Raw genomic sequence first — 26,590 nt, forward strand, 5'->3', positions numbered from 1 at the left:
CAATATGAAAATTGGACATTGTGGTTAAATAAGCAGATAGATATTATTCCGCCAATTTGTTTTCTACCACACACGTGCGGCTTGTGGAAATATTATTACCAACAGCACTAAATTATAAATTGAAATCGATCGAAATAACAAGGTAGATTTTACACTGTGCCTAATTTTTCAAAATATGTATAGTTGGTATAAATACATTTGTTTATTTATTAAAAATAAATTGAGTTTTAGAATGCGACTCTAATTTTTGAGTGCTTTAGTCGGCGGATGTAAACTATCTTCTGATTTCATTACCGAAAGAGTTCAATAAATAATAGATTACTATTTGTAATTAAGAAGAAGCTCTTGTTATCTAGTAAAATCAATAAGATACGTTTATGTTAGCCAGTGGAGTGTGCCCAATCCGGAATGCAATTACCAAATGCATAGACATATGTGAGAATTGCTCAGCTTTGTACTGGAATGCGTTTCTTAATCCCAATCCTAGTGAAAAGGAGGCGGAGGCTCGAAGCCAAATGCACTCGGCAGCTGCACATCTGTCGGTTGCAGGATGTGGAAGAGGAAGCAGGCACAGGAGAGAGCGCACTCTCTCGCTCTCGCTTTCTCTCTCTCTCTCTCTCTCGCTGACACACGACAGGACGAAGTGGTTCGTTTTGTGTTCCTCTTCCATTCCGTTCCGCTCGAGGCCTTTGCCTTTGCCTGAGTGGTGATTGCCTGCTAGTAGTAGCCGCAGTTGTTGTTTCGGCAGCGTGCGGTTCGGTCGACGGGATATATCGCCTCCTCCTTCCCTCTACCAAGAAATAGGCGCCAAAGCCACTCGTTTGGCAAATATCACACGGAACTCAGCGAGCACGGAAGTGTTTGCCAAATTAAATATTGCACATACATATGTACTTAACCTAAACCTTTTCGGTTGCCCTTTACAAACTAAAGCAAATATTCAGTGCCCCCATCGATCGCCGTGATAAATCGGAGAGTATCAAACCCTCCGATCGCGTCGAAAGAGAGAGAGAGCGAGAACAGGAAGAGCCGGCTGGCGGCTTCAGTCTTTATTTTCCCCTCCTCCGCCTCTCGTCCCCTTGCCACCCCTTGTTTTTTGGTGTCGCGTGTACTGCAGTACTACAAACTACAAAAGTACCACACGCCACAAAACTGTCGCCAGGTGTGCAATATATATATGTATAGTGTGCGAGTGTCTTGGTCTTGGACGATTCTTCGGCGTTTTTGTTTTGCTGCATTCATTCGCATTCTTCATCGCCTCGAAGATTTAAGAAAATTTCCCAGCAGCTGTCACTCCGAAATTTGCCAAATGCCCCTTTATTTGATCATCGAAATTGCGTAGTGAAGTTGGAAGTTAAAGCCACAATTTTGAACATGTCTGCAATTAACGGTCGCAATCAGAAAATGGAACAACAGGTAAGGCCTAAGACGATGCAAGAGACCTTATATTTGTATCAAAATTCGCTTGGCTTTATTGGTTTCGCTTTTACAAATTTCTTGGTATAAACAAATTTAAGCAAAATTTTAATATATCTTAAGGAACATTTGAAATTGTATATGATTTACGTATTCAATGTGATTTTCGAGCTATGACATTATATTGGTAAATGAGCGATATGAAAAGCTGTACGAATTCATTTTTGACTTTGCTGAGGACAGGCTAACGAACAATTCCACCGATTGTTCTGCCTTAACTGAATAAAATAAAACTTTTGTAAGACCTTATACGAAAAGATAAAAAACTATTTATTTACATTCAAAAGATAACAATAACGAAATCTCTTAATCTATATCCAGTCTTTTTTTTGTTGTGTATCACCCCTTCGCTCCTTTACTTAAAGTAATTTAAATCTTTTGTATGGATAACATATATACAAAAATAAATATTTTATCTAAAAAAGCTTAAAAGATAAGGTATTTCAAATCATTCCATACACATTTGCAAACATCATTTATATTTGCGTATATTATTTTGGTGAATCATTTCATTCATTTTTGCTCGCATTATTTACACGAGTTAAATATGTTGCTTAGTTTAAAATAGCCCACAAATAAATAATATAACAAGCAGTCGTGGCCAAATACTATTAGTTAAATGTTAATTTAAATGCTACGATTAGCTGGGGTTACCCAAAAATTATTACAAATTAACTTTAAAGGCTACAACATAATTTAATCCGTTTTTTTCGTGGTTATGGCATGTCAGCAATCCTTTCTTTCTGGTCCTGTTTTTATTACCAGACGAGTTGTGAAACTCTGAGAAAAGTAACAAAAAGGACCCTTTCTTGGAACAATTGGGCAGCCCAGAGCAATCATCACCAGCCGAAGGGGGCCATCTGCCGACATTCCCCGAAATTGTTCACTTTTTGCCCTCAAATCTGACCGCTTTAAATATGCCGCCCTCCCAACGCCCAAGTACCTAAACGCCTTTTCCGAATAGTTTTGTTGTGCCCAATTCTCCGTGGCCACCTGGTCGTCTGTTGTCCGGGCAACGGCGTTCGAATAAATCGAAACCTAGCTTTGGTGGTGCACTTCCTGCAGCCCGATAGGATTGTCATTGGCCCTAATTATGTTGGGTGGCACGAAACTCTTCACCCACCCAAAAAACACCCACTAGAACATAAATCGAATCACTTCGATGTGGTCGATTTTGGTTGCCAAGTATTTTGGAGTTCTGAGTTTCGATTCGATTTCGTGCCGTGATGGCTTATAAAACATACAGAAGCTATTTACAGCTTACCAAAGTTCCTTAATTGAAGGACGGCATGAAAACCTAATGCCAATTCGTTTTAGAATTAGGTGCAACTGCTAGAATACTATTTTATTCTGAAAAAAATAGGTTGTCTCAATCAAACTTTGATTGGAATACAACAACAACACACACAACTTTTTAGATATGACACAATTTGTTGTTGCCAAGAAGAGTCTCTTTTAATCATTCTCCGAGGATTGCTTTTGCATATAAAAACTACTTGTCTAATCTTAAGGAAATATAATGCAGAATTTTCTGTAACTTAGTTTAGTAGGTACTTTCGAGAAGATAAAGGACAAGTAAAAAGTATTAATTTACAGAAAAAAGCTTGTTTTCTGGAAAAGTGTTAGCATACACCATTAATCTTTTGAAACAATCGTCTGGGTAATTTTCTAAAGTTTAAATAAACACAAATTTATTCCTGCCATAAAGCTTGTTTTCTGGAAAAGTGTTAGCATACACCATTAATCTTTTGAGACAATCGTTTGGGTAATTTTCTAAAGTTTAACTAAACACAAATTTATTCCTGCCATAAAAAGAAAAAATAGCACAGAAAGAAGGGCCGTTGGAGCTAATTTGCACTTGGCATAAATCAACAGGAAGATATATGGCCGTCAACTCATAAAGTGGCCGCTAAAAATACACAAAGGATAACAATTCGGCCTGGACTCACACTTAACTAGGACATGTTGTCTTTCTATTGTTGGGGTCCTGCGTAACTACGGGCAACTGCCACAGTCACACACACACATCCCCAAACAGAAAGAATCGGGATACTCGGGACGAAGACAGACAGCCAACTAGAAATATGAACAATGCCAGTATTTAGTATTGTTTTCATGTTTGCCGTCGCTCATGGAATACCATTAACCGAGGACACCAAAAGCACAAAATCAATGGCAACTGGTACTCAAGCTCCGGGTTAAACTAAGCCAGAGCATAATGCCGAGTAATAAGTCACTCAATTGTTTACTACTCCCATATGTGAACATAATACTCGGTTCCCCAATTCGCAAAAGCTTTTCTTCACGCGAACCGTAAAAAATATTCCGCCCCAAAACGGATATGACGCACCGCCTTCACATTCCAAATATACAAGTGTTTTGTACATTAGGGTGAACCCTAACTTTAAATTATAATTATAATAATAATATGCAATAAATTCATTTTAACTTTATATCTAGAGAGTGGCAAGCAAAAAAGTGTTCAACTATAATTATAATTGATTGATTTTTGATTTCTTAAATTAAAATATACTTATCTCTTCTTGGTATACTTTTGATCAAAAGAATTGGAAAACCAAAAGCAATGGAGATTATTAAATTTTCCTTTTTTTGCCTTTGTATACCAAGTAAATTTATTTAAAATGTTGTTTGTCTTATAAATGGATATAGAAAAAGTGACATAAAACTGAGGTCCACTCTGGGGTGTTTGCCTTCATTTAGCTTTACGACGTTTGGCCTTTGTTCCAAGCCTTTAATTTGCGTTCTGTTGCTTCTAGTCCGAGGTTCTTGACCTACCGAGAGAAAAATGCCGGCTTAAACAAAATCGCGTTTTACCAAACTTCTCGATTGTCAGGCATCAAAGTCAAAGCTTTAATATTTAATAAACCCAGCAATTTATTTGAACAAGGCACAGTATTAAATGTGTATTAAAGTCCTGTCATTAGAAGTTGATTGATTGCATTGCTGAAAGATATTTTATTTCACTGCTTTTGGCAGAAATAAAATACTTTCGAGGGGTTGTCAAATTAAAATGTGAGTATTTTCACAACAAATGGAACCACAATTTTGTGCCAACTTGCTGAAACTATTCGATGAGAATTTTTAGGGGAATTGGCCACAGGTAAAATAGAAAAAGAAAAACTTGGATTAACTTAGCCTTTTCCCGAAGCCAACATTTAAGCCAAACGTTCTTTGCAGTTTATATAATTCATGGCAAGCTCTTTGCCAACATTTCGCACCTAAGAGCCCTAAAACCCGAAAGATTTTCGCAGAAAATGCCTCAAAAAGCAACAGGCAGCGGGGAATGGAAATTCCATGATGAAAAGAACGCACATATTGAAAGGAGCTTAGAACAAGGGAACGCAGGACTAAAGCCAAAGACTGGGGTTACCTAAAAAGCAAATTCATTTTCAATTAGGACACACAAATTTTGACGTATATACTAATAGCTGGCAATAAATTTCTGGATAAAAGCTTTCATTGCTGTGTTGGCTATTCTCCGGCTCTTATTTCAGTTTATTTTGCTGCCATTTTTGTTTGACTGAAACTGCAGTTGGCACTTGCCAGTGGACAAACTGCAGACTCAAATTTCATTTCTCATCCTGCAAGGGGGGAACTTAAAACTTTTGGTTACCAAAAAAAATAGCGCTATTACTCATAGCCAGGAAAGTTTTCACACAGAGAAAAGCGCCCTTAAATTTTACCGAAAAATTTGGCCTATTATCATAAAAATTGTTTATTTAATATAAGTGACATTTTACAAAAGCTGGAATATTGTGACATATTTTTGATCATTTTATATGAATACCATGAAAGTGTGCCGCCAACCTTGCTGGACCCCATTTCAATTGCAGATTTCATTAACTGCAATTTGGCGAATCGCGCCGAGGGCTACTTCACTTGTAGGCGACAAATTTGATTCAATTTATCAGACAGAAAGTTTCTGCAACACCGTCAGCCACACCAGCCAAAGTTTTGCATATGCAGAAGCAGAGGACCTGGAGCATTTTGCATGCTGCAAATTAATTACATACCTGAGAGTGGCAGTATGACGAGAGTTGAAAACTTTTCGTAGAATTTGGCAATTTGCCAGGCTAAACAATTTGTTTCCATCGCAAATATGAATAAATCTGTTTAATTGGCAAACTTGTGGTACACCTTTTTCGAGTGGCAAATATTTTTCATATTTTATTTAATTAATTTTAATATTTTCGAGGAACTGAGCGATAAGCATTTAATTGACAACAGCGGAAATATTGAGCAAACAAAAACACGAAATGATTCATAGCATAACGAATTGGCTCTGAACACACAAATGCCAAACATTCATTCCGCTGCTAAAAGAAATAAATGAAACTAATCAATTGATCCTTTTTTGTCCATTCATTCAAAAACACAAAACATGAAACAAATATTTGGCAATGGTTTCAAATTAAAAATCAGACAAATCTCAAATAAGAATTGAGAATGAATTTTGAGAAGCAAATTAAATTCGTTTCAAAATGGGTGAACTTTTTTTGCAGGCACGTCTAATGATTTTTTTCTTCCGTGTAGTAAAAATGACCAATTAAATTGAAATGTCTTTAATCGTCTTTTGCACAGTGGTTGTGTTTTGTGGTCCGCTGTCACACGTGTGGTTATCTGTGGTTCTGGCTCCGCTGCGGAAACTACAGCTGACAGTTTGCAGAGCATCACGTCACTGATTAAGTGGTCGGGCGGTGTGTGGTTTATACCTTCCCAAACAGGCTTTGGCTTTCACTCTTTCATCTCCTGCTGGCACAATCAAGGAGGCCATTTTTGTACCGGGCTTAATTAGTATTCCGAGAAGGATTTCGGCACAAAAACCAGAAGCTGTCGCTGAAAATAATGTGTCTCAATCGTTGAATTGTTTATGAGTCTGCCAGATTTAATATTAATGCAAATTCCGTTTTGCCAACAACACTTTGGCAGTTATTTGCAATTGACTTTTTCGATCGGAAACTAATTAGTTCAGCTTTCTGGACAAATAATTAAAATAATAAAAGGTGCGACAATAATACGGCTATGCATCGCCACCATTTTATGTCGAAATTCCATTGTCTGTGAATTTCGATTGGAAAATTATGAAAAGTGTCACAGCGATTGGTTATAAATTCAATAATGGATTTAAGCGAAATGAAAATATCAGAGTGAATGCAAAGGTAGTTGAGCAGAACGTTAATACAAATGGCTTGTTTAATAATGTTCGCTGGGGAAGGGGAAGTCGTTGACTTACTTTACTTTATTACACAATCATATCTCTTTCTCTTTGCCCCCAACTTGTGATGTCCTGTACCGAATGTCTCCTCTGCTGTCCTTTGCATTCAGGTGGATGAGGGCGGAAAGATGAGGAATGGTGCTCTGGCAGCATTTGGTGGCCTTCCCATTTGCCATTTACTCAACCGAGATTTTCTTCGCCGCTTCGCTTCTTGTCGCACAAAATGAAAATGTCCGAATGGACCTTAATAGTCAGATTATTTCTTGTTGCCATCTTGCAAAAGTCGTCAGATTTATGACACTTGCTTTTCGCTACTTGCCGGAGATTAGGACTTTTTCAAGTGACTTCAGATCGTGAATGGCTGCATGAGAAACTGCTGCAAGCCCAATTGAGCCTGGCTGGCTCAGAGCCCAGAGGAAGCCAGCCACTTCAATTTGCATTTAAATCAGGAATTTAAAGACGCAGGAGCTGAAAAAGACAAATTCAATTTCTCCGGCGCTTGTGCTGTTTGCTTGTGCTGTGATGACTTTTGTAATATTTATGGCAATTTCGAATTTCGGCATTTCCAGCCAGGGACAGCCCTCTGGGCAAATGTTGTGTGCAGCTGTCATGAGCAAATATCTGTATTTGTTTAATTTGATTTGCGTTTATTTTGGATATTAATTGCCCGGCTTGGAGGGAATTTCTCCGAACAACTTGTTGAGCTGCCCTCGCCCAGAGTGTCCTTTGCTTAGCATTCCGCCAAGCAAGTGGACAGCCACTGGAGTTGTAAGCTAATTAAATGTTCATTATACGCCCTGTTGCCTAACGGCAACGTCAAACGAAGACAGAGAGAAATCCACTCCTGTCCCTCATTAGAAATTTAATTAAAAGCATCGCGAAAAAATCATATAAAAATTCTGTTTTCGTTTGCGTAATTAAAATCTACTTTGGGTGTCTATTTTATCTGCAAAGCTTCCGGTTTAGGCAACGAAATTAATTAAATTGTTTATAAAACTTTTTATTGATTTAAAAACAAATGGAGTTTGCTATGATTTCTCTTGGTTATGCAAAGAGTTAATAACAATTAAGTTTTAAATTAGAAACTCGGAAAACTCTAACCATGTCCATTAAACAGCAAAACAAAAATAAATTAAATAAAAACAGTGCTTAGTTATAAAAAAGTTTATTTTGCCATTTTAGTTTTGAATTTAATTTATTTTGATGTGTACTTTTAGTGCTTTGCAAATGTAGCTATTAAAATCTTCCATCATGTATATTTTTTGTTTGGGTTTTTAAACTCCCCTTTGAGTGTCTATATTTTCAGTGAAATTTCCGATTAGACATGAATTAAATTAAAATCGTTTATAAAACTGTTTATTGGTTCATTAACAAACTTTATAATAATTGAATTTGGTTGGGTAAGTAGTTAAGATTGCGTTTGGTCAGGCGAAGAGTTAATAGTTAAATTAAAATTTTTAATAAGACACTAAAAAAATACACTGTTTTAGTCTCACTTTTATATTTTTCAATTCCAACTTATTAATAAAAGTAAAATTAATGAAATTAAAGCAGTTTTTATTAAATTGAAATTAAAAAAAAAAAAAAGTTTTAATTTATTCTAATTTGTTGTGTCAGTTTAATGATTTGCGAATGTTACAATTGAAATCCCTGATAATGGTTTATTTTTTAAATTGAGACATCATGTGCTGGAATCGAGGGTGGACCAATAAAAGCAAGACAGCCATGAAAAAGTTATTGCTGTCGACTTTTCGGCGCTAGTGGCAGGCATTTCAAATAAAATGCCGCCCTCCCGCCGTTTTCCCTTTGGCCGACGGCGATCCTTGTAAAAGGCAGTAAACCAAACATAAAGGAGGAAAATCATTGAACGACTGCGGGACAGGGATTTCCCATCCGAGTCCGCTTTATATCCTCTGTGGCTGCCATTTTTTTCCTACTTCATGACCGTGGTCGCTTATCCGCTGCATTTGGCTTAAAGCTCCCCTTAATTACACTTTTCACCGCCATTTTTAGCGGCTCTCCGGAGATTTGTGCGGCACAATTCCGGACGAGCTGTCGACATCCGTAATAGGCCTCCCTCGAGTCGTTGCTAAAAGGGCTGTAAAAACGATGTATAAAGTATAATTTGAAACAAAAAGCAATCAGCATTCATGTATTTATGGAGTGTTGGCTTTCCGGTCAGTAGCTTTTGATGGCCCCTCGAAGTGTGCAACAATTAACTCGCCAAAAGTGCTCCATCTTGGGCCGCCCACTGCGCCCCATGTGCCTACTTTCCACCGCAGGCAGAATCCTGTGGCTCCCCTCTCGTTAGCTCGTTTTCCACGTCTTGTGCCCCCTGGCAATCCCCCTGTGCAGCATGCCTCTCATTTGCGGGCATCGTGTGATTTTGATTATTTGCGTGGTCCAACCATACCGCCCACTCGCCCCTTTCCAGGCCACACCCCCCTCCCGCTGGCAGCTAATTGAGGTTAACCTTAAAAGCGGCTGAAAGCGAGAACTTTGTGTCGCCTTGGCCAACTCTTTGCCATCGCAACCGCACCGAATTTACCTCAAACATCCCGCTGTTGGGCCCCAATTCCCTGGCCTAATTAGTGGTATTGTTTCCATTGAAATGAAATGCGGGTGAACGTCTATTTTGTTGATTCGAGAGCCTAACAGCTAGACTGCGACGCCTTAATTGAGTAAACTTCAATTAAAACTGTTTTTATTGTTGTTTGAATAGTTGTCGTTGCCATAAAAAAATTACGCTAAGCTTAGTTTGGGTGAAATTATTATTTTGACAAAATTGTCCTGCCTCCTAAAGAAAGCTTAAATTGTGTAAACAACTTAAAACTAGATTATATTGATTTCTACAATTCCAGATATTATTTGAAGAAAATCATACTATATTCATTGACTGTTAGTTCCAGACATACATTTGCATAATAAAAGACACGTTTACCCCCGATTTCCTTTTCGATATAAAATCAATTTCATCGAAGTCATATGTATAGACATAAAGGACCTTTCCACTGCTTACAGTCTGCCATTAAAAAGGTATGTGGGAAGCCTTTCTCGGAATCGAGGAGAAGTGGTCAAGGAAAGTCCTCAACTTTCACCTTAATTACACGAACCGCAAGTGGAAGGCCAAACTTAAACAAAGGAACTATCATTGAAATTGGAACGCGTTATGTCAAGTTAAAAAAATCGAAGGTTCTCCGCGTGTGATTGAAGGGAAAAGGGAGACCCATGGAAGGCAAAGAAATGGGAACCCGTCCTGCTGCCCTTTTGCAGTTGGCAGTTGGCAGTTGGCAATGTCCTCGTCACTCACCCACCCGCCCATTCATTCATCCATACGGTCGCTGGGCCATTCAAGCATGTCAGCGTTCAGGCTGGATTAGCTCGATTATCGTTAGGCTCCTCATAGGTCACCACCCCTACGTCCGATTCACCACCCTATTCACCACCCACTTCTCCCATTACTTTGCACCTGTAGTTTGCTTAGGTCTGTGACGAGTTTTGCTGCTTTGGTGCTTTGATTGCAGGGGCGTGTCCTTTTACTTTCGCCTGGGAAAGCAAGCATTCAAATACAAACCTATTTAGTTAGTAACAAAGCTCCTATGTTAAAGCATTCTTTCAACATCTGTAATTTTGAACTTAAATTATTTATACAAACAAAGACCATTTTTTAAAAAACCTATGCAATGAATTGTGCGACAGAGCTAACAGCAAGCAACTTTTAAATGCCAGAAAATTATTGATTCGAAGAACTTTATAAAATATCTATTAAACTTTATTAAAAATATCAAAATTATATAAATATTCTTTTATTTGTTTTTTTATTTATTTGAATGGTTTAATAAATAAACTATTCAAGTTATTAAGAGCATTTATGGGGAATATAAAATATATGGCCAGAGGACCAGGTCTTTTTTGTGGTGCCATAATTCCACTACTATTGCCCCATTTTTGTTTAGTTTTTGCTTAGCCGCTTTTAAACTACGACTCTGACTGGGTGTGTTTTTTTATCGATTGAACGGGGCACTTGTTCCCTTGCCCCCCTCTTTTCAGTTTGTTTTGACACTGAACCACAAACGCAATAACAACCATTGACAACAGAACGCCCCTTGTCATGTCGCAACTGAACTCAACGTTCCACGTGTCGTATGCGCTATTGCATTTCAATCAATCCCATCGCGCTTTTTCCCCAGCAAAGAGGTCTAATCTCTTTTTTACACAGTTGCCACGGGTAACAGCTTTTGTGTCTCTGTCTGTGGCAGGTAAATACAAGAAAGCCCAGATATTCCATCAGCGATTTCAAATCAAAATTAATGATTTGCAGTGACATATGACAATTTCATTGTTCGATTAATCCAGCCATTAATTCAGCTGCAAGATGGTAGATTGATTTTGATAAAACGGAATTAATGGACAAAGTAATTTGTCATACAGAAAGCCTGGAGAATTAATTGGGAAGTAGAACTATCGTTAATAGGTCAATATGGATAACTTGGTGTCCGAGTCCCAACTGAATTCCTCACTAATGACATTTGCATATTTTAATCGAATTGCTACGTACCTTGAACGTGACGGTCTGCAGTTCACTCATCCATCAAGGACGCAAAGGACGATGGAGACTATTCAAAAGTGAGATATTGATTGCACACACAAACACCGCATTGTGGCACATTGTTATCGCCTCCTCGCCACCCATCGCGTACTCTCTATAAGGTGAAAAGAAATTGCTCAAATGAATATGCACATCGAATTCCGTTTTGAATGCGAACGGAAGACATTCGACTCCAGAAAACGACATGACAGCGTGGAGCCAAAGTCGGGGAAAAGTCGTGCAACTTGGCATTGCAGCTGCCACAGCGGCAACATGCGATAGTTGCATGTTGCAGCAGCAACTTTCAACGAGTTTTTATTGATAAAACTTTGCCACCATGACGCTCACTGTGCCAAGGCAACGACATCGTTGTGTGTTTGTTATCCTGCGTCCATATTTGCATACTATCTAAAGAGTAGAAAGACTCTGTGTGCGTGCCGGCAACTAATTCTGAGCCACCGCTCATCCTTGAGTCCATCAATCAAATTTTATTTTAAATCATTGTTTATTTATGACCTCTACTGCATGATTTATGTGCGAACTTAGTTGCCTGGAAATGTGTGAAAACTTAACTTAACTTAACTTATCTGATTTGACGGAGACAGTAAGCGGTCATTTAAATTATTCAATTTCAATTTCACCCTAATATGAAGTAATCCACCTAATTAAGACCGACGCATTGTGTGAATTGCAGCACATGTCTGCCAGTCTCCTGATGCAATTATAATAATTACTGTCTGCTTAAAATTGTCGTCGCTTGTTAATGCAACTGCAGCATTCAAGGAGGCGTAATCAGAACTAAAGCTGTCAGATGAAAGAGAAACTTTTTGCACTCAAGACAGCGGGCCCGTCTAAGTAGGCTACAATTTTAAGCTCAAGTTTTTCCCCGCTCAAAAGGAAAAACGGAAATGCAGCAGCTGCATCTTCCAGTGCCTGTCTCACGTTTCTGAGTAACAAATTACGGTAGGTAAATACATTTGCCTCGTCTGTGCGCTAATTAAATAACAATTTGGAAAATCCTGTTAAATCGCTGTCCGTTTGCCGTCAAGCCCCACAATGCTTTATCATAATTGCACGTAAATTAGCAAATCCCTCCCTCGGGGCATGTTGCTAAACGATTGTACCGAGCACATCCTCCCTCCCTCCCCATGAATATTCAATCCAGTAGTTTGGCCGACGACAGCCTGTATTCATTGGCATTAAATGTGTTCAATGTGCATGGCAAGTGCAGAGGATGGTCTTCGTTTCCCCTTCCGCGGGGAGGAACTTCCCGATTCCCTTGTGGCTCGTTGATGGCCCCATCCGTCCATCCTTCCGGTCCCTCCGGACCACGAAAGTTTCCCTCGCCATAGCATTGGCATTGCCTTTTCCCAGTTACCGCAATCAAAGGCACACAGAAGCATTTATATTGAAAGTTTCCAATTGCCTGTGAAATGCCATAGCAGATTTTCACAATCCCCTACTTCCTTTTGCTCACAAAGCACATACACACATATGCAGTTAGTAAAGATCCAGCTTTACGATCCGAAAAAGTCGAATTTCCGAAGCGAAATTAAAAAAATAGGGAGTATCTATATATTTGAACTAAAGCCGATTAAGCTAAGAAGGTTGGACAATACGTTAGGGTTTTATCCGACATGTGTTCTTTTTCAGCCAAATGGAAGTTGGGCAACTTTTAGGAAGAAAATAACCAAAAATATCTACCATGGCCATTTATTTCCTACACTATAAATTCCTTTCAATATTGTGTTCTTTTAATTGCCTTGGGTAAATGTTGTGGTTACTTAGTTGTTTCTTTTTGAGTAAACATTTTAAGCTTTAATATATAATAAAACCATTCACTATCGAAATTAAAATCCTTGTACTTGCACTTGTGAAACAGTAACTTTGGCTTTGTAGAATATTTTTTTTAAATCCTTTTGGGTAGCCCACATTTAAGCCATACATATAGGGAAACTCTCGGCTGAATTTATTTCCCACATCGTATATACTTTTTGCTGCTCCACCGCAAAGTCTCCTGCCATTTGTCTCTCACTTTTTGCAGCAAGTTTGTTTATATTTCTCACAGTTTTGTCACCTTAAGAAACTCAGAAGCTCTTAGTCCCAAAGGAGACCTTCAGGTTCCAGGCCAGGTCCTTACCTCGGTTAGCCTCACACACAAAAACTTTATTCGAAGAGAGGACGAAAGTATTTTGGTATGCAACAAGAATATCTTTCGCCCAGATTTTGCAGTCAGTTTTGTGAAAGCAAATTTACCTAGCCAAAGAGGAAAAAGAGGAAAAATAATTTGCTTGTAAGTAGCAAATAAATATGTGAGGATGTCAGGAGCAGAGTCATGTGCGGCCAGAGGATTTCCATATTGAACCAGGGAAATAAAATGCGGAAACCGAAAAACGTCTGCCAATACTAAAACCACGAGCAGAAGAGACCAGATACTTGACTGAGGAATCGAGCAGGATGTTGGGAGGTGGTTGTGGCCGTATATATCATATGATAGAGATGCCTGGAGAGATGCAAGACACGTCTATGTGTGCACATGGTGGCTTCGTTTAATGTGCACACATTACGGGAGTCCTTAAAATGCCGCAGTTTTCGGGGTCTTTAAGCCGAAACGACTGCAGATGTTCATTCGCCATTCACTTTAAAACGGTTGGAGGCCGTGAAAAGTGGGCTGATTGAGGGGGCGGTGGCTTAAGCGATTAAACAAAAGACCTGGCAACAATTTCGGGTGAATACCTTAGAGAATTTCTGTGCTTTTTAAAAGACTTTCAACGGCTTCGTGGTCAACATTTTTGTACGAACAATGCCTTTCGGAACACTTTAATTAATTAAAATTTTTTCTTTTCTTTCACTTTTTTGCAACTCAAGCTTATTCGATTCAGCTCCGTGGCTCAAACTTTATGGGGCTGAGTCGAATAAAAGTGTAAAAACTATTGAATTGTTAAAAAGTTTCCTTGGCACGAAATATTCCAAGAACAAAGCTAAGGGGCCAACATTTTTTTACGAAATAAAAACAATTTTTTTGTTCACCCAGTTGCAACTGTGTGCATCGAGTTGAGTAAAACTTTTTCAATTTTGCATTTTTATTCGCTGTTTTATATGCCCAACCTAAACAACACTTGTGTACACATTCGGTTTAGAAATGTGAATCGCGTTTTGTATTTCACGGGTGAGACTAGTCCTCAGGGGAATTTCGTGCTAATTTTTCAAAACTGCGCTTACCTTCACGTTCACCGCCATAACATAAAATTATTGGAAAAGGAGGAGAGGGGAGTGAAAATTGGTCGGAAGCTAACAATGCGTACGATAAATTGAAAAATGTGGCTTGTATTAGGTTGGTAATTTCCTGGAAAATTTTCCTTTTCCCTTGGTAGTTCCTTTTCGCTGCTAAAAATGGTAGCCGTACGTTGGATTATCCAAGGAATTGACACAAACTGTGTGCACTTTAAATTAATTATTCGCATTATTCAACATTTGTGCTTGCTGAACAAAGTGCTTCTGCCACAAAAAAGGGCGGACGAGGTCCATTAATATTTGGACTTCCAGCACCTTCGGCATTCTACTACCGTCTTACTCCTTCACACATCCCTGCAAACAACCATTGGGAGCATATAGTATGAAATAGAATCTATAACTACACTGGCAACAGTTATGGCACATATTTAACTTATTATCTGATTGTTTTTGAGAAAACTGCGTTTCCACTTTTCATTATATTACCATCTTTTATTAATTTTACTGATACGGTTTTGGTTTTTTGCTTATATATTGTCGAATCTTCTAACTTTATCTTACAAAATAAATAAATTAAATAATTTAAATATATTTTAACTTTCCTTGATAAAACATGTCTTTAATCAAACCTATCACATTTCAATGGCCGAAAATTAAAATACATTTAATGACATCATTTCCATTAAATCTGTCTTTTAAATTAAATGAATGTCATCAAATCAAAATCTCTTTAAATAACCCTAATTTATTTTATAGACCTCTGTCATAATGAATAATTTCTAGTTATCAATAGATACTTATTTTAATACTTAAAGCTATTGGTTGGTTTCAATAGTATAAACTTATTAGATGAACCAACCATTTCGTTCTTTCCAGTGTACGTCCACGTACTCTTACGTGGATATTCGTATTCATATTCCCGTGGAAACAATAGCTAGGCAACCAATTCACTCGTCGCCACCTGCCAACTCTCTCTGTTTGCCCTGCACAAACAATTCTTGGCTTGGTGAGCACTCGCTGGGGAAGGCGGCATGTCCTGGGAATCGGGAGCAGGGAGCCGGGCTCGCTGGAACATCGGACGGACGGAGGTTCTGGCAGGCGGACACATGCCACTGATTTGACCTTTCTGCGACCAGCGGGACAGCAGAGGCTTGCTCCTGGGTGTTTGCTCTTTGCCCCGGTGCAGGAGGTGCAGGAGGTGCAGGAGCTGCAACGGGGAGGTTTGTGGCGCCAACGAGTGAAGTCATGGACTTACTGCCTGTCAGCATTCTCTTCTCCATGCGAACACATAACGTCCGACACCCACAAATATGTGGAACAAAGGATGGGAGGCGCCTCTGGCTATGTTCCTCTGACTTCACGGGACAGTGGCTCATTCCACGATTACTTTAAGTTGCATATTAAACAAAGCTTGGTAACTTTATTGTTAAATACAGCCATTACAATGGCGTAATATGTTATGTGGAAAGTACTTCATTTCATTAACATTTTAGGTCATACAATTTAATGCCGATTTAATACGGACGATTTTTAGATATCTTTAACAACCTGAATATCTATAGTGCCTTTAACAGATTAAGTTATAAAATCACCAAATATTGATCAATTATTCTGTAAGGCAATTTTTCTTAAATTTTTGAAAACTGTATACAATCTAATATTTGAATGTAATGTTTAAATTGAACGCACAGAACACGGCCTACAGCCCAAGGTGACAGCGTTGGCATCGCGATTGTTTTCTATTCCTTTTCACTTGTTCAGTCACTTGCCCCTCGTCACATTTCACTGCATACTGCACGGCACAACTGGGCTCACTCACACACACAGAGTCACACATGCACACATTTACAGTCAATGTCGTTTGTCGTTTGTTGTTGGCTTTTGTTGATATTCTTGTTATTGTTTGCAATTTCCATACAAAAGGGGCATGCGAAGTGGGAATTACACTAAAAACGTAACTAATTTGCGCCCGAGGACCTCACGCGTCTCAAATGTATTTTGTGACAGGACTTTTGGGTCCTTAAGTGGCTTTGTAGAGTCTTAAGAACTTTGTCATTGGCCTGTGAGCAAAGGAATTTGCACTTGTCAGACCCCAAAGACGAAAATCAAAGTACTTGCCGTACGAAAGAGGAGCAAAAACATCAGGCAAAGGATTTGAGGCTTGGAACACCGCAACAATTTTTTTTCTTTCATTTCTTGCTTTGCCTTTGGTTAACCGACATACAGATGCAGACTCGCACAAAGGAGACAGCTCGGAAGTTCAAAAGCCAGTTGGCTACAAACAAACGCCGACAGGATAGGCAGTAGAGGTAGGATATGAATCGATGTTTAAGGATTCCAAGCCAACAAGTATAAATATAGAAGAATCCTTGTTCTTTAACGTTTTCCGACTTAATATCAAAAAACAAAATATTGTTTTGTTTGCCGTGGTAATTAGAAGACATTTTAAAAATAAAGAAATTAAAACAAAATACAATTCAAATATAAGATAAGCAAATAAAGCAGATAAAAATTCAAACGCTTCTTTTATAATTGTTTGTCTGTTTATAAGCACTTGAATTCAATTGAAAAATTGATACCCCTATAAATTGCTAACTCTTATCTACATGCACATACAAATACCTTGCCAAATTTTGTAAAGGGTTTTTTGTTAGGTTTTTTTATAATTCCAAAAATTCAAATTCAATGAACCAGGGAATTAAATTGTTTCAAAGTCAAGCCGGAAATTGAACACACGTGACCTTAAACACATGTGCGCAAAGCTAAAGTCTGAAAAACGTAAATTTGTATTACAACATCGCATTAAGCTGAATGTTTAGTCATGTGTTAATCTATTCACGAAACAGCATACCAAGAAAAACATGCATGAATGAACAAAATGGACTACAATACCAATCTAAAGTTAAACGTTTACCAATTTTCTGTAGTGGAAGCAGGCAAATGCATAATTTCATATGCCATTTTATTTGCATTCTAAACTTTATTTCAATTTTCGCTTTGTTGACCAGGATCAACTAGTCAAATGTATTTGTTTTGTGTCGCACGTTGAGTTTTTAAACATCTCTGGGCTGCAGGCGTGTTTAAAAAAAACATTTAAAGAAACATGACTATACTTCGTTAGTTTCATTATGTGAACGACCCACAGCCGAATCATATTATTATGATCTGCTGTCAAAAACTTTTAAAGCTGTAAATACCCAAACATTTTGATTTGTAGCCAATGTACTCGAGCTCTTTATCCAATTTTGGGAGCACATTTGTAGCCACATCCTCAGGTTTGGGATTGTGTCTCCATTGTGAGGAGAACAATGTGAACATGACACGTCCGATATGGTCATGGCTTATGGCTTAATGAAGCGAGCACGTAAATGAATGTCAATATGGCCAAAACCAACAAGGGCAGCAGCCACGGCAACAAAAACCCGGATGAAGGGTTCGGTGTGGGGTCAAAGGAAAAGGCGCAAAGCCCCTCGTAATAGTTGCCACGCAGCTCTGACACCGTGCGCCACACTTTCGGGGTTAATGGCCGGATCGTGGAGACAGCTAGGCTATATGTATTGTTTATTGGCCAGCCTGAAAATTGATGAACACTTTTCCAGGCCATCGGTAATTCGATTTGGCGTGTGTGCGTGAATATAGTTGGGCAAGCAGGACCAAATTTTATTAAAGTTTTGAAAAATTAGAGGGATTTGTCATCCCTCTAACGTGCACTGAAAATATACAATTTATGCTACTGCCTTTTTAAGTTTTTAAATATTTATTAGGGCCAACTTAAAGCTGTAGAAATTTTGGCTGAGAATAAAAAATTGTGTTTTTACGGGTTTTTGTGGGTGGATTAAATGAATTGGTTTTGAATTCAGCTTAAACAACTATAAAGTTTTCTCTTAGCTTAATAAATATTCTATCAGCATTTTATCTTGTTTTATGTACTAACTATTTACAAGAGTTGAAGTATGTAAATTAATTCAGGACTTCATTTGCCTCAAGTTAGAATTCAATTTGGCAATTTTTGCTGCGTGCATTTGTTGCCTTTCGGCTTTTTGGCATGCGGAAGCTCACTTAAGCCGCTGTAATACGTGCACATAACCCTTTATGCCAAAATACATCAGCAGCCAGCAGTGGGTCCTTGCCAGCTCGAGAGCTGGATGATGCGAAGGAGGGGCGGTGAGTGGGCTGATTTGCTTGCTTGTCCTGACTGTTGTCGTATTTGCAAATAACAAACAAGGGGCGGCAACAAAAAAGCCACAATACATTCTGGGCTGTTTGGCTTGCTGACGCTCTCAATTTCCTTGTTCTGCGCACGGGGCGTATGAGTAATCATTTTATTACGCGACCCCCTAAAAGTATGCAGCCCTTCAAATATCAGTTGCCAACACATGTTGACCTTCTATATATATATATATATATATATATATATATATATAAATATATATATTTATGCATATGTGTTTCTGTTTTAGGTGCCCTTTATGCTTATGTCTTTTATTGCACTGGGCGAGTCTCCTTCATTACGTATACGCAAATTTGTCTGGCCCCAAATTAAAATAAATGCGCTAAGCATGCCCAAAAAGTTGCTGAAAAACATTTGCACACTTTCTCGTTTACGATACCCATCCTCCCGCAGTCGTATATTTTCGTTAATTTCGACTTCCCGCCTAATACGGCTTTTGTGTATGGAATTGAAAAATAATAAAACCGGATGTTTAAGTATTAAACAAAGGATTACGACCCAAGACGATGAGTTTTATGGAAATTTTGTGAGTTTTCTCAAGCCTTATATCTGCAATTTGAAAAGCTACAAATATTTATGGCGCGATTTTCTTATAAAATTATTAAAAATTTCGTATAACACATAAATAGGATAATAATAAAGTTAAAGTGCTATCACTTTAAATTGAAAAAAAATGAAAAGAACAATAAAACTAATGTTTGAGTCATGATTTTCCAAGAAAATGCTCTAGATAACTACATGCCCAAATAAAACCTAATGTCTTGCATCATTGACTGCTTCATCAGCTAGAAGCGTCCTTGTTGAGCTTAACTTTATGCATTCCCTGCTTTTTAGCTGTTATTTATGTCAAGTCATAAACGAATCCCTGCGAAGAGTTTGTGTTCTACCGTGCTCCACTTCCATGCTCCAAGTTTTTTAGCCAGCAAACTCAACAAACCCAACCCACCGGATCCTCCCAAGGCGACGTCACTCGTTTTTTACCGGCTGTGCATTTCCCCCCATCGCTTCCTGTTTGCTGTACGTGCTCAGTGCTTGAGTTTTTGCTTGGCATCCAACTGATTTCAAATTTTCACATAATCGCGTGTTGCCCATAGAAAGCAGTAGACAAAAAGGAACACCTCGTGAACGTTCCCCAGAGAGTAGTTGCTGTTAAGATACAAGAGCAACTGAAGGAACTGCAATCATGGTGCTAGCCCCGCTGATTACCCTGCGAGCTCTTGACGGAACTGTACGCCGTTGGCTATTCAGAATATTGTTATTACTATTTCAGTGCCAGCACTGTGCCGACCAGAAGGGAAAACGGGAAAACGTTACGAATTCGAATTCGTAATTGAGCGAGGCGGATGAATTACACGGACGCTGACAAACTTTCACCATGTAAATTGCTCGACTGGGGGTCAGCCACCACATAAGGGGAGCTCTGGACTCTGGTCCCCGGTCTCGGGTCTCGGGTCTCGGGTTTCTGATTTCTGGCCTGGGCTTGGGGCCTCCGTATGTAGTTATACCATGCCACCCGTTGAAGGTGAAGCTTTTGCGCAACACTCGAAATCAAATTCATTTAAACTGCCACCCGTTTGTGGCCCGTTAATGACGATGACGTAGGCACCACCCCAAAGCTTTCGATGAATCTGATTCTGAATCCGTATCTCTGTATCTGTATCTCTGTATCTGTATCTGTATCTGTGTCTGTCTCTGTTTTTGTTTCTGTCTCTGCATCTGTATCGGTATATGTATCTGTATCTGTATCTGTATCGGAGGGGCGCACGAGTCTAGGGCACACGTGCATGAACAGAACGGATTTGACAACCGGCCAGACGAGACGTATTTCACGTTCGCGTTGAAACCCCGATAGTGTGAAACCTTATCGTCTCGCCCACTCGAAGATGAGGCCACTGCCATAAATCTTGCCCTGCTGATCCCGATAGGTTGGCCACTGCCAGCCATTGCCAGCCGCAGCCCCAGTCGCACCGCGATCGCCGTCGAGCGTAGACATGTCGGTGTCCTGGTCGAAGACTTTCGTGGCGCTCACCGTCGCCTGGCTGAGCACCCTGTGCCTGCTGCCCGTGGAGACCTTCTGCGACACCTCCTACTACGAGAAGTACTACGCGGCCCGGCGCTATGTGCCGCTCAAGCGGAACGCACCGCTGGTCTTCAACTTCACCTTAACACTGCCAGATGGCAATCAACTGGCGACGTTCGAGCGTCCCGCCCTGGTGGGCAACCTGCCCGTTCTGGGTGCCTGGCAGGCGAAACAGGCGGTGCTGCTCAATCGCACCGCCGTGCACAATGTGTGGACCGCCTCCGTGGAGATCCCGCAGAACAGCAGCGTGGAGTATCGCTACTTTGCGGCCTCCATTGGCCAGAGTGGAGGAGCCGTTCAGATCCGCCGCTGGGAGTCGCACGTCCAGGCCAGGACCTTCAACACCACCAAGTTCAATGGCAACCGGAGCGATGAGTTCGGACTAATAGCCGGACAGCGGCAGTTGTCGCGTGGTTGGCTGCAGGACTCCGGCAGCATCCTGCAGTTGAAGGTGTTCCGCGAGGCCCTCAATTTGGAGGAGCAGCCGGAACTGGGACAGGGAAGGTTGCGCCTGCGACTGCAGCCAGTGGATCCGAAGAGTCTGGCGCCCATCCTCAGCTCGTCACGCGCCAGTGTGGAGTATGTGAGAATGTCGTACGCGGACAGTAAGCTGCGGGTGCAGCCGGAGTACGGAGTGGCCTACGCCTCCGGCGACATACTCATGTTCCACGTGAGCCTGGAGCAGCTGGAGCGGGTGGCCTTCCTGGTGGAGGTGTATGCCGAACAGCCGGCGGAGAGTGTGGTCCGGCTTCTGGGCTACTCGCACCTGCTGCACACCTCGTTCGCCGGCACCGAAGGTCGAGTCGCCATCGACCTCATCTCGCCGCTCTGGCAGCGCGTGGTGGGCGGACTGCGGCTGGAGTACCTCCACATCCGGCCCATGGAACGGGATGGCTTCGACCTGCGCACCAGCTTCGCCAACTACTGGCGCTCCAACTGGACAGCCCTGGAGGTGGGCCACCGCGGACTGGGCAAGTCACTGACGGTCACCACGAATGCGGCGCCGCTCATCGAGAACACGGTGGCCTCGATGATGGCCTCCGCCGAGATGGGCGCCGATCTCGTGGAGTTTGATGTGCAGCTGACCAGCGATCTGGTGCCCATCATCCACCATGACTTCTCCATTCGCGTGTGTATCGACTCCAAGACGCCGACCAGTCGCGACGACCTCACCGAGGTCCTGCTGAAGGACATATCCTACGAGCAGCTGAAGGACCTCAAGACCTACCAGATTGTGGGCAACAAGATTGTCGAATATCCGGCGCACAACAACGTTGAGCCGCCGGAGCAGCGGCTCTTCCCCACGCTGCAGGACTTCTTCGAGCGGGTGAACCAGAGCACAGGATTCGACATCGAGATCAAGTGGCCGCAGCAGCGGGCAGACGGGCAGTTCGAGAGTGAACAGACGCTGGACAAAAATCTCTTCGCGGATCGCATCCTGGCGGTGGTGCGACGGCATGGCTGCGGGCGTCTTAATGTGATCAAGAGCTTCGACGCCGATCTGTGCTCCCTGCTGCGCTTCAAGCAGCACATGTACCCGGTGCTCTTCCTGTCCAGCAGCAAGGAGAACGTCTTCGCGGATCCGCGTACCAGCACTGTCGAGCAGAGCATCAACTTTGCCCAGGCCTTCGATCTTGGCGGCATTTCGCCCAATGCCGCCTTCGTCAAGGCAGATCCGGCAGTGGTCCAACGGGCCAAGGCACAGGTGCCTATCGTGCTGCTCTGGGGATCGGACATCAAGGACCGTGACTCCATCAACTGGTTCCTGCAGCAGGGACCCACGGGCGTCATCTACGACCGGCTGGACCTCTGGCTGGGCGCCAACAGGACGAGCGCCTTCGAGGCGGAGCAGGACCTGCCCGGCTACTTCCAGCTCCAGTGCGATCCGGCACCCAAGGAGCGCGAGCTGAACGCCACCATTGAAAGCATCCTGAGTAACGTTAACTTCCTGTAGTCCTCGATTTCTGTAGCGTCCCAAAACGTAATATACCCCATGCAATAAATGAAATAGTAAGGATATATTATAGCTCGGAATTCTTTCTTTCTAAGAATATATCTAATATTTTTTAATAATATTTCCTATCGAGATTTTTGGTAAATTTATAAATATGAATCGTAGCTTTTAAATTCTTTCGGCAATATTTTAAATTAACAGTTAGCAATTCCACAAACGCTGCTTGCATTTTTTGTCAGTCAATGCTACTTTTTTTTATTAACTAATAAGAACTAAAATCCTTCATATAAAACAAATTTCTTGACACTAAGCCCGGATTTTCCCTTGTTTCTTATATCCTGCGAAAGTAAAAGAAAAAGAAAAAGGGAAGCCATTAAACTCGGGTTATTTGCTTTGATTTATATGCGCAATTTCAGCGCAACTTTTGACAGAGAATGCTTTCTGCTTTCGTTTTTGCGCTGGTAAACATGAACGTGAACTTGAAATTTAAATCTTTAATGAAATCATTGCCATCAGCCACTGTCCCACATGTCATGTGGCGATGGTTCGTACCCATTTCCATTTGCATTCGCATTCGTATTCCCACACCCACCCATTCCATTGAGTTGGGTGCTTGGTGGCTAGTGGATGGGGATGTGGGAGATGGGAGGTGGTGATGACGGATCGACTCGAATCTGGATGCTGGGCCAATTACCTAGTGCCCGCGTTTGCATTCCGCTGGAGGGGATTAGGGGTATCCATGCATATGCAAATATTATGGCATTTATTGCGGTTATTTATCCGCTCCGTGGGTGTAAATTCAGTTCAGCAATTTGTTGCAACTTGAAACTGGGACGCCTAATTGGATTTTCAGAAATTCCCTTACAAATTGTCGCTTGCAAAATCAAAAATAATTGTGGCTATGCCTGCAAACGTTTTGTTTGCGGCTATCAGCAAGTGCAATCATAATTATTTGATTTATTACCTTTTAGCCTTAGGTGGTTCGTAATCTAAATAATCTTTGAGTGACTTGCGATTAGAGAGTGGAGTAAACAATGCTTTCGGGCTAACTTATTTGCTTGCAGCGCCAGCTCATGGAGGCCTACATCCGGCAGAAGAGAGCCTCGCCGGGAATGGTCCAAGCCAGCGATCTACAGATCAACCGGCCCATGTCCGGGATGCGCAGCAACAGCAGGGAGCTGCACGCCTACGACGGACCCATGCAGTTCATCAGCTCGCCCCAGAATCCGGACCAGATACTGACCAACGGCAGCCCCGGGGGCATCGCTCCGGTTGCCATGAACACGAGTCGCAACCACTCAAACAACATGCGCAGCCTGAGCACCATCAACCAGGAGGGTAAGTGGCCGTACACTCCGAAAAAAAAAGTTAATCATATCATTACCTTGAAAAATAAAAAACATTTCTTTTAAGACCGATTTAACATTTTAGTTCGAAAACAATGTGATCAAACTATTTGATTTAATATCAAATTTTAAAATTGTTTTTAGTAAATTGAAATGATGTTAAAATTTTAAATATACAGAAAAATTAAGAAGTTAATTCATACAAAAAGGCAGCGACCAAAAAGTTTTTGGCAAAAAAAAAAACTTCGCATATATGTAGATAGTTATATTGTTATTCTAAGAAAGTTGTAAGTCCAATTAATTGTTTAACAGAAAGGCACATGTTATATATTTAAATGTGCTTATTGGTTAGACACGAACATTTTATTGGTCGACATTGAATTTAATTAATAGTGGAAATACAATTTTTGCCCTGGCAGCTGATCTTATAGAGGAGATCTCTTCGCATGAACTGGAGGACGAGGAGAGCAGTCCGGTGACGGTGATCGAGCAGCAGCAGGCTGGCAGCCACAGCGCCAACTCGACGCACTCGCAGAAGCCGCGTGCCCGCCAGCATTCCTTTAGCGACAACCTGGACGAGGACGACTACACCAATCGCAATGTCGCCGGAGCAGCTCCAGTGCGTCCCGCCGGAATGGCCTCGTCGCCCTACAAAGATGCGACGCTCGACAGCAATGGAACAGGCAATGGGGCTGGTGGGGAGTCCGAGGGGGATGTCATCGGAAACATCGACCAGTTCGTGATGCAGCCAGCGCCACAAGGCGTCCTCTATAAGTGCCGCATCACCCGGGATCGCAAGGGCATGGATCGAGGTCTCTTTCCCATATACTACTTGCACCTGGAGCGAGACTACGGCAAGAAGATATTCCTGCTGGGAGGTGGGTTAATACTATATCCCCCATTACATAGCTATTCCCATAACCTCTTCCAACCGATTTTATTGGCAGGCCGCAAACGCAAGAAGAGCAAGACATCCAACTACATTGTCAGCTGCGATCCCACGGATTTGTCTCGCAATGCCGATGGCTTTTGCGGCAAGCTCCGCTCAAATGTTTTTGGCACGTCCTTTACCGTCTTTGACAATGGAAACAAGGAGAGCACGGAGAGCCCTAGACTCGACCTGGCCGTGATTATTTACGTAAGTAATGGGTCGCTTCTAAAATATAATTTATAAACAAAACATAACAGAATGTTTTGCTTACTTTGTGGACCACTTGACAAAATTTTATTTAGAAGAGAAATTTTTCCTCCTTGATTTAAATTCACATTTAGATTTAAGTTAATCTAAATATGATTTTATGAACATTTTTATTTCACATACTGTTTTGCATAACATTTTTCCGAAAATCTTACAGTGTTTTCAATTTAATTAAAGTAATATTTTGAATAAATTTCTCTTGGTAAATGAATTAGTTAAGCAACAAAATTTTAAAAATTCGGTGAACTATAATTACAGGACACAAACATCCTGGGGTTCAAGGGACCTCGCAACATGACTGTAATACTGCCGGGCATGACTGAGGATGATCAGCGTGTCAAGATCAGCTCAGCGGATCCCAAGCAGCAGGGCATTCTGGACCTCTGGAAGATGAAGGTAAGAGGATAGTCGATCCAAAAGGATAGCATACTGATTAATCGATCCTTTCAGAACATGGACAACATTGTGGAGCTGCACAATAAGACGCCGGTGTGGAACGACGAAACGCAGTCGTATGTGCTCAACTTTCACGGACGCGTCACCCAGGCGTCGGTGAAGAACTTTCAGCTGGTCCACGACTCCGATCCCGAGTACATAGTGATGCAGTTTGGCCGCACCTCGGAGGACGTCTTCACCATGGACTACCGCTACCCACTGTGCGCGATGCAGGCCTTTGCAATAGCCCTCAGCAGTTTCGACGGCAAAATAGCCTGCGAGTGAGCTAGCTTTGGTCCTCGGGGTTAGCCCGCTGCCTTATGTACAGCTGTCTGGAGGGTGGAACAAGCCACTCTGGCCAGAACTCTATCGGAAATCTAGTCACGCGAAGAACTCCTTCATCACTTATGTATGTATATGTAATGTAGTGGCTATCATTTTATGACATTTACTCAGAATGTGCTCACCGATTTTATAAGAAATTAAGTAGGACAGGTCCTATAACTCTGTAAATCTTAATGTGCCCATCTAACGATAAGTTCACTTGTAAGCGAATCGAGGTAAATGTCATTTAAACTTAATATCAGTTTTATAATCCGCATATAGCAACAAATCAAGGACAAATGTAAACTATTTGAAATGAGAGTACTATTAGTCTTTAAGAGAACATTACTAACTCGTACTAGGCTCTAGGTAAAAGCAGCTGATGATCAAAGATTTATTTTTCATTGTGTGAGCAGTGTAGATACTTTTCATGAAAGCATATATTTATTTATCAAAATCATAAAGAGGCAAATTAAAGTAAATAAAAG

The 26,590-nt window shown here is 41.1% G+C and overlaps 2 protein-coding genes across 2 annotated transcripts; both read left to right on the plus strand.

Moving 5' to 3' along the window:
• The first annotated feature begins 748 nt into the window (after window positions 1-748).
• On the plus strand, window positions 749-26,590 carry LOC108145448 (protein king tubby). Its single transcript, XM_017270879.2, has 6 exons — window positions 749-1,416; window positions 23,864-24,137; window positions 24,565-25,023; window positions 25,093-25,283; window positions 25,602-25,739; window positions 25,794-26,590. The coding sequence occupies exons 1-6, from the start codon at window positions 1,375-1,377 to the stop codon at window positions 26,061-26,063; spliced, it is 1,374 nt and encodes a 457-aa protein (XP_017126368.1). The 5' UTR covers window positions 749-1,374; the 3' UTR covers window positions 26,064-26,590.
• On the plus strand, window positions 20,559-22,862 carry LOC108145447 (glycerophosphocholine phosphodiesterase GPCPD1). Its single transcript, XM_017270878.2, has one exon. It carries the CDS (start codon window positions 20,757-20,759, stop codon window positions 22,797-22,799), a length of 2,043 nt encoding a protein of 680 aa, XP_017126367.1. The 5' UTR covers window positions 20,559-20,756; the 3' UTR covers window positions 22,800-22,862.

This window comes from Drosophila elegans, unplaced genomic scaffold (genome assembly GCF_018152505.1).
Source record: "Drosophila elegans isolate 14027-0461.03 unplaced genomic scaffold, ASM1815250v1 contig_520, whole genome shotgun sequence".
Lineage (NCBI taxonomy): Eukaryota > Metazoa > Arthropoda > Insecta > Diptera > Drosophilidae > Drosophila > Drosophila elegans.